This window comes from Martes martes (assembly GCF_963455335.1).
Source record: "Martes martes genome assembly, chromosome: 8".
In the NCBI taxonomy this organism is placed as follows: Eukaryota; Metazoa; Chordata; class Mammalia; order Carnivora; family Mustelidae; genus Martes; species Martes martes.
Genome location: NC_137895.1, coordinates 85,774,468 through 85,788,439, shown reverse-complemented (window position 1 = coordinate 85,788,439; position 13,972 = coordinate 85,774,468). Strand labels below are relative to the sequence as shown.

The 13,972-nt window shown below is 36.6% G+C and overlaps 1 protein-coding gene across 4 annotated transcripts in view; it reads right to left on the bottom strand.

Moving 5' to 3' along the window:
- Positions 1 to 13,972, bottom strand: part of LARP4 (La ribonucleoprotein 4) — a 76,635-nt gene that overhangs the window by 35,031 nt on the left and 27,632 nt on the right. For all 4 annotated transcript variants that reach the window (XM_080811094.1, XM_080811093.1, XM_080811096.1 and 1 more), the window contains exons 5-8: positions 9,219 to 9,355; positions 7,286 to 7,389; positions 4,433 to 4,543; positions 3,276 to 3,329 (exon numbers count right to left, since the gene is read on the bottom strand). In XM_080811094.1, coding sequence (XP_080667220.1) covers positions 3,276 to 3,329; positions 4,433 to 4,543; positions 7,286 to 7,389; positions 9,219 to 9,355 — 406 coding nt within the window. The remainder of the gene's footprint in view (positions 1 to 3,275; positions 3,330 to 4,432; positions 4,544 to 7,285; positions 7,390 to 9,218; positions 9,356 to 13,972) is intronic.

The following is a 13,972-nucleotide window of genomic DNA, read 5'->3' as shown; positions in this document are numbered from 1 at the left end:
ATTTATTTGACAGAGAGAGAGAGAGAGAGATCACAAGCAGGCAGAGAGAGAGGAGGAAGCAGGCTCCCCGCCAAGCAGAGAGCCCAATGCGGGACTCGATCCCAAGACCCTGAGATCATGACCTGAGCCAAAGGCAGAGGCTCAACCCACTGAGCCACCCAGGTGCCCCTAGGTCATTTGGTTTTAATGATACAAAAATTAATGTGAATCTGTCAATCTCCTAGCAAGAACATTACTATGTGATGGTTAATTAAAGGAACCACAAACAAAAGCCAAAATGGCAGAGAAATGATAATATTTATAACGAAATATGTATGTTTTAAAAAGATTTATTTAGGGGTGCCCGGGTGGCTCAGTGGGTTAAAGCCTCTACCTTTGGCTTGGGTCATGATTCCGGGGTCCTGGGATTGAGCCCCACATCGGGCTCTCTGCTCAGCGGGGAGCCTGCTTCCCCCCACCCCGCCTGCCTCTCTGCCTACTTGTGATCTCTGTCTGTCAAATAAATAAATAAAATCTTAAAAAAAAAAAGATTTATTTATTTTAGAGAAAAAGAGAAAGAGCATGCATGCACGCATGGCCTGGGGAGGGGCATGGGGAGGGCTGGGGAGGGCTCAGCTCCCTAGCTGAGCGCAGAGCCTGACACAGGGCTCAACCTCTTATGACCTAAGCCAGAATCAATTTGGACGCTCAATCAAACCTCCCAGGTGTCCAAAGATACATATATTTTTTAACATTATACATAAGATCTCAAAAAAACCCCAATCAGCTGTAAGAAATGGGAGGTATAAGGAGTAATCAAAATGATTATTTGTAGATGACATGCTCTCTGATATTCTCCATGAGATATAATGAAGTAATTCAGCAAGGTTCCTGCAGACATTTTTAAAGAGATCACTGGGGTACTTGGGTAGCTCAGTTGGTTAAGCATCTGCCTTCAGCTCAGGTCATGACCCGAGGATCCTGGGATGGAGCCCTGCATCTGGCTCTCTGCTCAGCAGGGAGTCTACTTCTTTCTTTCTCCCTCTGCCCCTGCCCCTCCGCTTATCATCTGTCTCTCGCTTGCTCCCTCTCTAATAAAGAAATAAAATCTTAAGATAATAAATAAATAAATAAAGATTACCAAGATACCAGGGAGAGGGGAAAAGCAACAAAAACTACTTCAGGAAATTATAAAACACAAAGGACCTCAATTAATAGAGAAATTATGATGCTACCACAATACTGAATAATACAACGTAAAACTGCCACTGTCCCCAATAAATCAAATATAATTCCATAATTCCAATATGGTTTGTTAATATTAGACATTCTAAAAGTCATATGGAAAAAAATGGTCTAAGAATAACCAAGACAGTCTTAAAAAATACGGGTAAGGAGGGATGATTTTCTTAAGTACATAAAGATATTCTAAACCTATGATAATTAAAACAGTGATATTGGTTGAACAAAGAAAAGACTGATAGGGGCACCGGGGTGGCTCAGTGGGTTAAGCCTCTGCCTTCGGCTCAGGTATGATTTCAGGGTCCTGGGATCTCGTCCCACATCGGCCTCCCTGCTGAGCAGGGAACCTGCTTCCCCCTCTCCTTCTGCTTGTGCGCGCTCTCCTCTCACTCTCTGTCAAATAAATAAATTTTTAAAAAAGATTTATTTATTTATTTGCTAGAGATCTCAAGTAGGCAGAGAGGCAGGCAGAGAGAGAGGAGGAAGCAGGCTCCCCACTAAGCAGAGAGCCTGATGCAGGCTCGATCCCAGGACCCTGGGATTATGACCTAAGCTGAAGGCAGAGGCTTTACCCCACTGAGCCACCCAGGCGCCCCAAATAAATAAATTCTTAAAAAGAAAAAAAAAAAAAAAAAAAAAGACAAGACTGATAGAATAGAGAACCTAAAGCAGATCTGATAGATGCAACATCACATACAAGTTGTGAAAGTACAGACCATTCAACAAATTGTTTGGTGTTGAGACAACTGCCTTTCCATATATGGAAAAAAATTAGATTCCTATCATATCCTGTATGTCAAATTAATTCCAAATGTATCAAAGACCCAAATCTGACATATAAAATTTTAAAGCTACCAGAAGACCTAGAAGATCTTTATAGCCTCAAGTAGGGGAGGGAGATAATAGGAAGCAGAGGAAATAGATTGACAAATGGCAGGTATCTTCATATCTAAAGTAGAAAGTAATAATACCACCTACCACACATCAATAATGAGATTTAAATATGTCCAGTCCTTAGAACAATGCCTGATATACATTCTCTTAATTAATGTAAGCCTCTCTCATGTTGGTTCTTTCAGTTACTAGTTGTGTGAAACTGGGTAGGTAACTTTCATACCTCACTTTCCTTACCACAAAATAGAGAAAACAAGAGTACCCACCATATGAAGTTCTTGTAAGAATTAAATGACTCTATACAAATAAAGTGTTTAGAACAGAAACTGATACACGTTAAGAGCTCAACAGAGCAAGAATATTGTATTACATTCACAAATAATCATCACCGCATTACATATGGAACAAGTAGCATGTAAAAGTAACCAGAAGTACCAAATTAAGTGAATGCTTGGGATTCTATTTTATGTATTTATTATTTTTTTAAAGTATGTTGGAATCCAATGTGGCGCCTGAACTCATGACCTGAGATCAAAAGCTGAGTTAAAATCAAGAGCTGGATGCTTAAACAACTGAGCCACCAGGTGCCCTATGACTCTGTTTTAGATGGTAGCTCTCGTAGCAACTGGAGAATGAAAAAGTGGGGGAAAAGCTAAAGGCATAACAGTTAAAAGGTACTCTAACTGTTCAAGCCTGAACAAAGCAGTAATAATTGAAACAAATTATAAAGGTAGATTCCATGGGATCTGAGAAAAGATAAGACCTGTAAAGACAGTGAGCAAGTGTCATCAATAATTTCTAGATTCCCAAACAGATGAACATCAGTGTGGTGATGCAATTAATTTTGAGATGAGAGTGACCTTTTTAACTAAAAAATTATCCCTAATCCTCATTTTAATTATCTTAAAAGTTATCAATCAGCATCTAACTAAAACTTCATGCTTTCTAAAGGTAGGCCTTTGGAAAGAACTGTTACCCTAACAGCTAATTTTCTAGCACATCATATAAAGTTTTCTTTAAAATCATTGCAGGGAAAAAAAACCATCACTGCAGGTTTTATTATTATCCATTATTATGCATATGTGTTTTAAATTCTCAAACAGACAAGCAACAAAAACTTTCTGGCTTCACACTAGCTCTACTTACAAACATTTTCTTACCATGATTGGCTTGCCCTGAAATGTTTTAACTTCTTCTCTTAAATATTTAAAAGCCTGTTAACAAAGCAGAAAGGAACTTTTATTAGCATTCGAACATTTCATTAACGCCATCTTTATTCTATCAAAAGTTTGGTATTAGCAATCATCTCCAAACTAAACAATAAAAAATTCTGAAGTCAATTCCATTATGCAGGTGATAAGGAATGAGAAAGTAAAAACACCCCAGCATAAGTTCACATTTACTGTAGATTAGCTACTATGGATTAATGTAGGAAAAGATGCACAAAAGTCAAAACAGACCCAAAATTTCACTACCTATAATGGTTCCATCAGACAGTTTTCTAAGAGGAATACTTAAAAAAAAAAAAAAAATCTGAGGGGCGCCTCGCTGGCTCAGTTGGGAGAGTATGCAATTCTTGATCCTGGGGTCATGATTTCGAGCCCCACACTGGGGGTAGAGTTTACTTTAAAAATCAATCAATCAATTAGTGAGTGATTTTAAAATGCTATTAGATATATTTTTGGTTTTCTTTTGTTTCAAGGGATTATTACTCTTTAAGTTGGACATGACAACAAAAGTAAAATCATTAATGTCAAAATTCCAAGAATCAGAAAGGAAGTTACGTATTTATTGTGGGCCTAGTATGTACATACTAGAAATACCAACTACTGAGTACATGGTTCCCAATTTTTAAATTAATTTTAAAATTGTGTTAATTTTTTTACTGATAGGAAAATAAACTTCTTAAATTGAAATTGAAAAAGCTTTAGGAAAATGATCAGAAAGGAACCAATTAAGAAGCACAACCAAGGGGCGCCTGGGTGGCTCAGTGGGTTAAGCCTCTGCCTTCAGCTCAGGTCATGATCTCAGGGTCCTGGGATCGAGCCCCACCATCGGGCTCTCTGCTCAGCGGGGAGCCTGCTTCACCCTCTCTCTCTGCCTGCCTCTCTGCCTACTTGTGATCTCTCTCTCTGTCAAATAAATAAATAAAATCTTTAAAAAAAAAAAAAAAAAAAAAAGGAAGCACAACCGAAAAGGTGAACAAGGTGCTCAATAGTCTTTATAAATACCGCCGTGAGCAGATATTTTCTCAGCTAAAATATACTACTACTTTTACCACCAGGACTTCAAATCAGAGGAAAAGTTTTCTTCTCACCTGTTGTGCATCAGTGTCTGACTGGAAAGTGATATACCAGTTGCTATTGTGTGCAAACTCACAGCTTATCACCTTTGGGCAGTTTTCATTCTTGAACAAAGCTTTAACTTCCTAAGAAAGAAAAACTTTAGTGTAAATTTTATATATGATTTGGAAATAGAATCTTATTTTAATATCAGCAAAACTGAAGCATTTCATCACACTCTCAGTGGCAAGCTAAATTTTCCTTAACAGTAAAATCTTTCTAGACCTGCCATTATCCAAAATATGAAAAGTATATCCTCCATTAACATTTTCTAGTGCTTAGTATTTATTTGGATGCATTCTCATTCAATCCAGATGCTCTGTCTACACCAGAGTTACAGACACGAACTCTGTGCAAAAGTATCTTCCCTTTTCCATAACTGAAACTGAAATTCAATAACTGAAAACTATAACAAATATGTGCATTTAAAAAAAATAGATTACCAAAACTCAGAACTGTGTTTAACACAGTTTAACAGCTTGAAGGAAGTATAAAAAGGAAAGAAAGAAAACAACTGGAAGTCAACATTAGTATCTCTAAACAGTTATAGAGAGAAAGAAAACACCTACTGAAATCCCATGCAGGATAAGACATAGATTTAACCTGAAAACAACCCTGTTTTAAAAATCTTATCATATCCACTTTACAGGTGAGGAAATGGTAGCTCAAACTGTTTAAACCTACTCACACTATCACAAACAAGAACTCAAACCCAGATTTGTATGCCTCCAAACTCCATTTTGTTTAATACATTTGAGTTCAGTGAGAAATTCACTAGTAACTAGTAATTCCCAAACATAAAGAATCTTACTAGGCTAAAATGCCCATAAAATACCAAAATATCACAAGGTATCCATTTTTAAAAAGGTAATTACTAAGCTGATGGGACAATCAATGTTCACAATGAAGTCTAACCTGTATTCTAACTCCCTCAAATTTTTACTACACTGAATTAAAAAAAGTAACATCTCTGCTTATGATGAAATTTGCTTGGGTCAAATACTACTTGAAGTAAGTAGTGTGCAACCAGCTGAGTTTTGTGACATTAGTGAAAGTGGTGAAATATCACCAAGTTCAGCTAATAAAATTCTCATCCAGTTCAGAATTACATTTCTATAGAACTATCTGTGGAACTGTTAGACTGCCATCCACTGATCTCTACCTTCAAAAATCCATAGATATTCTCCAAATATTTCTAATTCTCTGTGAAATGAATTGACTTATTTATTTAGATATTTTTATTTTTAGCCTTTATTATTCTTTAGGAAGAGTTGTATGTTTACAGATTAACTTTCCCAAGTATAAAAAAAGAAGTCTGGATCTGAAGTAATTTGTTCTACCTGACAGTAATCTTTCGTCACCCCAAATCTCTCATTTTAATGTGCATTTCAGTGACTACTGCCTAGGCTCTCTCTAGCTATCTTAGTCATCTGCACTTCCTTTACTTTTTTTTAATGAACAGTACGTTGCTGCCTTGTTCCTTTTCATTTATTGCTCTTCATGTGTGTGACCTGTTTATGTATTAAGAATATAAATTACAATAACTATAAAAATGATAGTACTGGCTAATCTTAGATCTGTTTTACATACTAAGTACTGCTCTAAGTTTTTTATATACTAGTTCACTTATATCTCACAATTTTATGAGTTACTTATTACTATTATACCATTTAACAGATGGAAAAAAACAAAGCAAAAGAGGTTAAGTAACTAATGCAAGGTCATAGAGCTATCAAGTAAAAAGCTGGAATTTAAATCCAGGCAGCTTGGCTCTAGAGTTCAGGCTCATATGTTCTACACTGTTTCTTAATAATGCAAATATTCTTCCCATTCTGCAATTTTCCTTTCAATTTGTTATTTTTGACATATAGTTCATAATTTTAAATAGAAGATCTATCTAGTGACAGTTTCTTTTCTAATTTCTCTCACTGTTTCTAAGTTTAGGAAATTTTCATTCTGGAGAGTTAATACTGAATGAATCTGGGCAAAAAGATTAACTACTAATGTGCCAAGTCTGTTAGTTGGCAAGAGTCTAAAAATTTTTTTAAATGGCTAACCAATCACCAAATATCAGCTACTAATTAGTCCTCTCCATCTTTAACGTATTATCACTAACATGCCAACTTAGTGTGAAGTCCTATGGTTTACTGGTTAAGAAACATGGGCTTTGGAATCACAGAGAGCGAGTTCAAATCAGATTCTATCATTCAAACAGGCCATGTGACCTTAGGCAAGTTATTTAACTATACTAAGGCTCAGTTACTTTATTTGTAAAACAGAGATAACAAAACCTTAGGTTTTATATTACCATAAAGTACATGGCACAATACCTGGTAGAATCTAATTATTAAGTAAATGTTATCATAAATTCATTACTAAATCAAAGAGTCTATTTCAGGATTATATTGTTTCATTCAAATATTATTTTATTCCTGTACCTGTACCACACCACATTTATGACCACAACTCTGCTTTATATTTGCCAACTAACAGAATTAAGTCTTGACTCTTATATTTTTCTTCTTCATTCCTAAGTGTATTCTTTCAGATGAATCTTCAAGTTCCCAAAAGAGCCTATTTATATTTTAATTGCCAGTCAAATGAACAAATTGAGAACTAGTAACACGGCAATACTCAGTCTACCATTCTAAGAACATGGAATTATTATCTTCCTCCTCCCTCTGTACCATTCTTCCAGTGCTTCAGAATTTACAAAACAAAATTTATCCTATTCACATAATTGATATGAGGGCACTGACTTACACTTCGTTTATCTTCAATTTAAACAGTTAAAGAACACTTAACTTTAATAATGCTTAATAATTTACCTCTATAGGTGTTGTTTCAGGAATCTCTCTAAGAATCACAATACACCGCTTATGACTTGGTCTCACTTTCTCGCCCTTTTCATCAACTTGTACCATAGGAGAAGCTGAAATTTTAAAAAGTGTTTCATTCAAAAGTGACAAGGAGAGATTTTAATATTGCCATTAAAAACTATTCATTTCTATTTCCAAGTGAATAAATTAGCAGAGGTTAATATCCTCAAGAAATTAAATTGTAGAACCAAAGATTATAGTCATAACAACATATTTTGAAATTAATACACAAGAAACACTGTCAAATGTTATTCTTTGAACAAATATATAGAGTACCTACTTTGTGTCTTGGCATTGAAAAACTTTTCAGGAGTACATAATACATAACTAACAAGATAAAATTACCCTGTGTATAATTACTGAATTCTGGATTTCTGGAGATAAGAAGTGTATTAATCAGCGTATTTGCATTCCACTCTTGTAACTGGACTATAATATTGCATTCTGACATACAAAGAAATTCTTCTTAAAATTCAAGTCTAAGAAGCACTTAAAACCAAGAATTGAACTCAAATGATTATAACTTTCCTTTGATTTTAACAATTTATTCTTACAGACTATTACAGATACTGAGAAGCCATCCTTTAGATGCTGATTTTGAGGAAATATCTAATGAAGATAGTATTATCTAACCAAAACTTTTACTTCTAGTCCCTTCAGAGATAATATGCCACATCTCTCTGAAGAAGTAGTGAGAATAAAAGAAACAGGGAAGAAGAGCTGGGTTTAGGTACTAGGTTCTAGCCCTCAGAGGTAGAGGGTTCTGCTAGTCTCTGGCTGATTTTTTTTCTGATGCCAAAACTGGTTTTTTTTTTAAGAAACCACTACACAAAAAGAGATTTCATAAATGTTTTTAGCCCTCTGAGAATGGAAGTCTTCTACTCTCATAAAAGCCTATTATGGGACTTGGTATATTTAACTTTTAAACATTTTCAACAACATATTTCATATAAAAGTGAAGAGCTGCCTTTATTCGATCAAGTGGTTAAAACTCTGGTAAAGTCTGGGCGCCTGGGTGGCTCAGTGGGTTGAGCATCTGCCTTTGGCTCAGGTCATGATCTCAGAGTCCTGGGATTGAGTCCCGCGCATCGGGCTCTCTGCTCGGCAGGGAGCCTGCTTCCTCCTCTCTTTCTGCCTGCCTCTTTGCCTACTTGTGATCTCTCTCTTATCAAATAAATAAATAAAATCTTAAAAAAACTTTGGCAAGGTTCTGCTAAGAAAGGTTAGCAAAAAATCCTGATACAAGACACAAACACCATAAAAATGCTTAAAACCTCAAATTCTTTACCAAACTTTAGAGTAGTATTTGTCAAACTACAGACTGCAATTCTTTAATAGGTTGTGAAATCAATTTAGAAAAAAGTTAATTCCAAGTATTTAGTATTAATCTAATAATTAACATTTCAGTTGTGTGGGGATATGTGGTGTGTGTACTGGGCTATAAGGTAAAATGTACTTCTTACTTGGGTTCAAAAGTTTGAAACAATGCTTTAGAAGATGTAGTAATGATACATAAAACTTTCTAATAGCCCAGAAAACTGGGATTTAACTGCTTATATTTAAGTAAGTGGGTATCAAGATGAACAACCAAGGTATAGAAATGATATAGAAGCTATATACCAAGTCAGTAAAAATACAGATAAATTATTGGAACAGAATAACAAAAAATAGGGAGCTAACAATTCCCTGCCTAGTGAGCACAGCTTAATGTATAGAATTGTGGAATCACTATGTAGTATACCTGAAAAAATACATTGTATGTCAACTACAATTTAATAAAAATAAATGGCCAATAAAAACAAAAAATTCCCTGCTTGACCAGAAATCAAAAGAAAACTTAGCTTTTTTACTTTAAAAAATAAGCTAAAAGGTATTTACATACATCTCAACACTTCAAGAATTAGATCAGGGTCTGTGGTCAGCTTTTTAATTTCTTCCATGTTGGCAACTGTCCAAATTGGTACGAACTGATCACTGTCCATTTGAGATATCAGGTAAAGATCCTTTGACAAATTTTCTCTGAAAGGAATAAACACAAGCAAGAGTCCCATAAAGCGAAGAATTCTCAAAAATCATCTAAAGAGGTCCCTTATTCACTTCTGTCATTAAGTCTGGTTAAACAAAATTTTGCTACTGCAAATAACACAGTGAACTATGAAAATATATAATACATAACAAAGATACTCTAACAACTTTCAAAATGTTTCTGAATCACCAAATACATCATGCCCAAAAGTTTTGAACAAGAGAACCTTATGGAATTATACCGATATGGAAAGAGGCTTAATAAAATATTACATACAGTGTAGTTCCATCTTATAAACACTTTATCATTGATGTTAGAATATGCATATGGAGAAAATTATAGCTTCCACCATGAGTTTAACTGTAAAGGATTTAAAATTTCTGAATGTTTTTTTAAGTATGTTTGACTTTTTACTTAAATTTAATGAATTTAAAACTAAATTTAAAACATTTAAAATTAAAAGATTAAGATACATTTCTAAAAAAGATCTAAACATTTCTCTTACATATAAAATCTTGTGTAACAAATTGAAGTAAAATCATACTCATTTGTCTTATTCACATCAGGTCTTTTAAGCAGTCTAGTTATAAACAGTTTCAAGTCTTTGCTTAAAAGTGCCTTTTTTCAGTGACCCTATTTAAAACTGAAACCACCCAAGCAGTCTTGATTCCCCTTCTCTTGCTTACAGGGTTCTAAATTTTTTTCCATAGCACTTATCACTTAGCACACTTCTAAACTATTTACTTTACTTTTTAAAAAAATTATGTTTGTTTTGTCTCCTCCAGACAGAACATAGGTTCCATGAAAAATCTCTGTTGTTCATTGTTCATTGTTGTTCATGTATTTCAAGGCCCTAGTGCCTGGCAAAGGGTAGGGCCATTCAAGTTTTGTTAAAATAAAGTAGCAATTACTTTTTTTTTTTTTTTTTAAGATTTTATTCATCCACTTGACAGACAGAGGCCACAAGTAGGCAGAGAGGCAGGCAGAGAGAGAGAGGAGGAAGCAGGCTCCCTGCTGAGCAGAGAGCCTGATGAGGGGCTTGATCCCAGGACCCTGGGATCATGACCTGAGCTGAAGGCAGTGGCTCAACCCACTGAGCCACCCAGGCGCCCAGTAGCAATTACTTTTTAAAAATTACAATTGTCAACAGGTTGTTTTGGGGGCAAAAAATAATAGAGAAGATACCAGCAAAGGTTAAACTCACTTTAGCATAAAAGGAGGAACATAGTAATACAGTAATAACACCTTTTTTTTTGCTATTTATTAGAGAGGGGAGGGGAGGGAGGGGCAAAGGGAGAGGGAGAGACAGAATCTTAGGCAGGCTCTATGCCCAAGACCCCGACATGGGTATGATCTCACAACCCTGAGATCACGACCTGAGCTGACATCAAGAGCCGGACACTAAACTAAGCCATCCAGGCTTACACAACTAAAAAGTTGTAGCCTGAACCAACTCTGACTTTCAGCATATCTGCTCTTATAAAAACTTGGTAAAACCTTTCTTTTTTTCTTAAGATTTTATTTGTCTGAAAAAGAGAAAGAGCAATCATGAGCACGGTGGGGGAGAGGTAGAGGGAGAAGCAGACTCCCTACTGAGCAGGGAGCTCAGGGGGGCTTGATCCAAGGCCCCTAGGATCATGGCCTGAGCCAAACGCAGACGCTTAATGATTGAACCACGAAGATTCAATCATTCAAAAGGCGTCCCAAACCTTTTTTCAAAAAGATTTTAATTGGGCGCCTGGGTGGCTCAGTGGGTTAAAGCCTCTGCCTTCGGCTCAGGTCATGATCCCAGGGTCCTGGGATCGAGGCCCACATCGGGCTCTCTGCTCCGCAGGGAGCCTGCTTCCCTTCCTCCCTCTCCCTGCCTCTGCCTACTTGTAATCTGTCTGTCAAATAAATAAATAAAATCTTAAAAAATAAAAAGATTTTAATTTATTTGAGAGAGAGTGGGAGATTGCATGTATGCATGATCATGCATGAGCAGGGGTAGGGTCAGAGGGAAAGGGAGCAGCAGACTCCATGCTGAGCGCGGAGCCTGATGTGGGGCTCCATCCCATGATGCTGAGGTCATAACCTAAGCTGAAGTCAGATGCTTCACTGACTGAACCACCCAGGTGCCCCAACCTTGGTCAAACTCTTAAGAAACTTCATCTCATCAGAATATTAAATTAATATATCAAGTTAACATATCAAATTAATGGGTATAAGTCACATCTGTGATTTGACTACTCATGACTAACTGGTAATAGTTTTGTGAAGCCACAAGCGTCAACTGCATAACTGGTTTGAACTGTGGTAGATCGTGACAAACCAGTGTTCCTATTGCAACAACTAAAAAAGCCTGGCTAAATTACAAAAATCACATTTCTGGAGATGAAGGAAAGAAACTACAAGAACAAAATAAAATTCCAGAAAGATGACCTTTCTTTTCTGAGGGGGTCTGCAGATCTGGGACCAGGGAGAAACAAGCAGAGCTTTAGGCAGTTGCACAGGACTGGCTCTATGAATTGAAAACTAAAGGAGTGGGGTTGCCTGGGTGGCTCAGTGGGTTAAGCCTCTGCTTTCGGCTCAGGTCATGATCTCAGCGTCCTGGGATTGAGCCCCACATTGGCCTCTCTGCTCAGCGGGGAGCCTGCTTCCCCCTCTCTGCCTGCCTACTTGTGATCTCTTCTCTATCAAATAAAAAAAATTAATAAATAAAAAATAAAATAAAAAATTGAAAAAAAGAAAACTAAAGGAACTCCTAACGTACAGGAGATTTACCCCCACATAACATTTCCTGAGCTTTAAGAAGGAAGGTGGGAGACTGGGAGCCAGGCTGAAAAGGCAGAGTAACATCTCTGGTTTTGTGGAAGTTCCAGTAAAAGGAAGAAACTTGCGTCAAACACAAGACAGGTCTCCCCCCCCCCCACCACCTCCCAAGAGATTTGCCAGATTTTGAGGGTTACAGGGGAAGAAACTGAAGAGCTAATCTCAAACCCCTCAAGAACAGGACTAAATCTCCCTTGGTGTTTCAGGATTGAAGTAACAGAAAACAGACAACTCCTAAATCAAAAAACTAAAGATGTCATGCCTAAGGAACAGAGATAAATCAGAAGCAGACTGAGTCTAATTAAAGTGGCTGCTTAGTCCTAACCCAGCTCAATTCCTGACTGGACTGAAGCAATCAATCCGCTTCTGCCTGTAAGAAAGCTCAAATCTTGTCTAGAGAGAAAAATCTTGTCACCTGCAGCTCATAGCTGCTTTTATATGTAATGTCTAGCATATAATCAAAATTTGTAAGACATGCAAAAAGGCAGGAAATTATGACAGAGAACCAAGAGAAAAAACTCAAATATAAGCAGACACACAAATGATCCAGCAGTAGGCAAAGATTTTTAAATAACTATGACAAGTATATTACCGAAAATGAATTCTATTGCAGGAACAAATGACTAACGACAGAAACTTCCACTTTCATCATTTTATTCTGTACTAGACTACAAAGGCAAAGAATAAAAAGGAGGGGAAAAGGGGGGAGCTATTTAGAACAAAGTATCAATTAAAACTGAGTCAAGAGTATATTATGTGTAAAGAAATTAAGAAGTCTAAGGGCACCTGGCTGGCTCAGTCAGTAGAACATGTTATTCTTGAATGCAGGGTCATGAGTTCAAGCCCTATGGTGGGCGTAGAGTTTACTTAAAAAGTAAATAAATTAAAAAAAAAAAAAAGACAAAGAAGTCTGATAAAATCCAGGTTTCTAGCATAAAAAATTTTTGGTTTACCAGTCCTACCTCTCACCACATATAAGAAAAACTGAAGGGGTTACCTTTGCATACATATCCAAACTTGTTTATTTTGATTCCAATTTTAGTATATGTGCTGCTGAAGCGAGCAAAAAACTTCTATTTATTTTGGAAGGGGCAACAATACTGAAGTTTTATGACATCTAGACTATAAATATGCCTACATAATTGTTATCAGTAAATAAGACATCTCAAGGGGTGCCTGGGTGGCTCAGCTGGTTAAGTGTCTGACTCCTGGTTTTGGCTCATAATTTCAGAGTCATGAGACAGAGGCCCATTTCAGGCTTGTGCTCAGCACAGAGTTGGCTTCAAACTTCCTCCCTTCTCCTCTGCCCCTCCCCTTGCCCCATGCACATACTCTCTCTCGAAAATAAATAAAATCTTAAAAAAAAAAAAAAAAGTGGGGGGACTCCTGGGTGGCTCAGTCAGTTAAGCACCTGCCTTTGGCTCAGGTCATGATCCCAGGGTCCTGGGATCAAGTCCCACATCAGGCTCCCTGCTCAGCACAGAGCCTGCTTCTTCCTCTGCCTACTGCTCCCCGTGCTTGTGCATGCTCTCTCTCTCTCAGAAATAAATAAAATCTTAAAAAAAAAGGAAAAAGATAACCACTGTTTTGAGAACCCTAAACCTGAATATGTTTATAGGGAAAGTATCCAGTAGCCAATCCAAAAGTAATCCAATCCAGTATTTCATTACATTTCTACTAAGACTAGATCCTTTGCATATCCAATTAGAGACTACATCTTTAAATTTAGTTAGGAAATATAATAAAGAATATACCAAAAAATAAGGAAAATATTTTACTGAAGGAAATTAAAACCACCA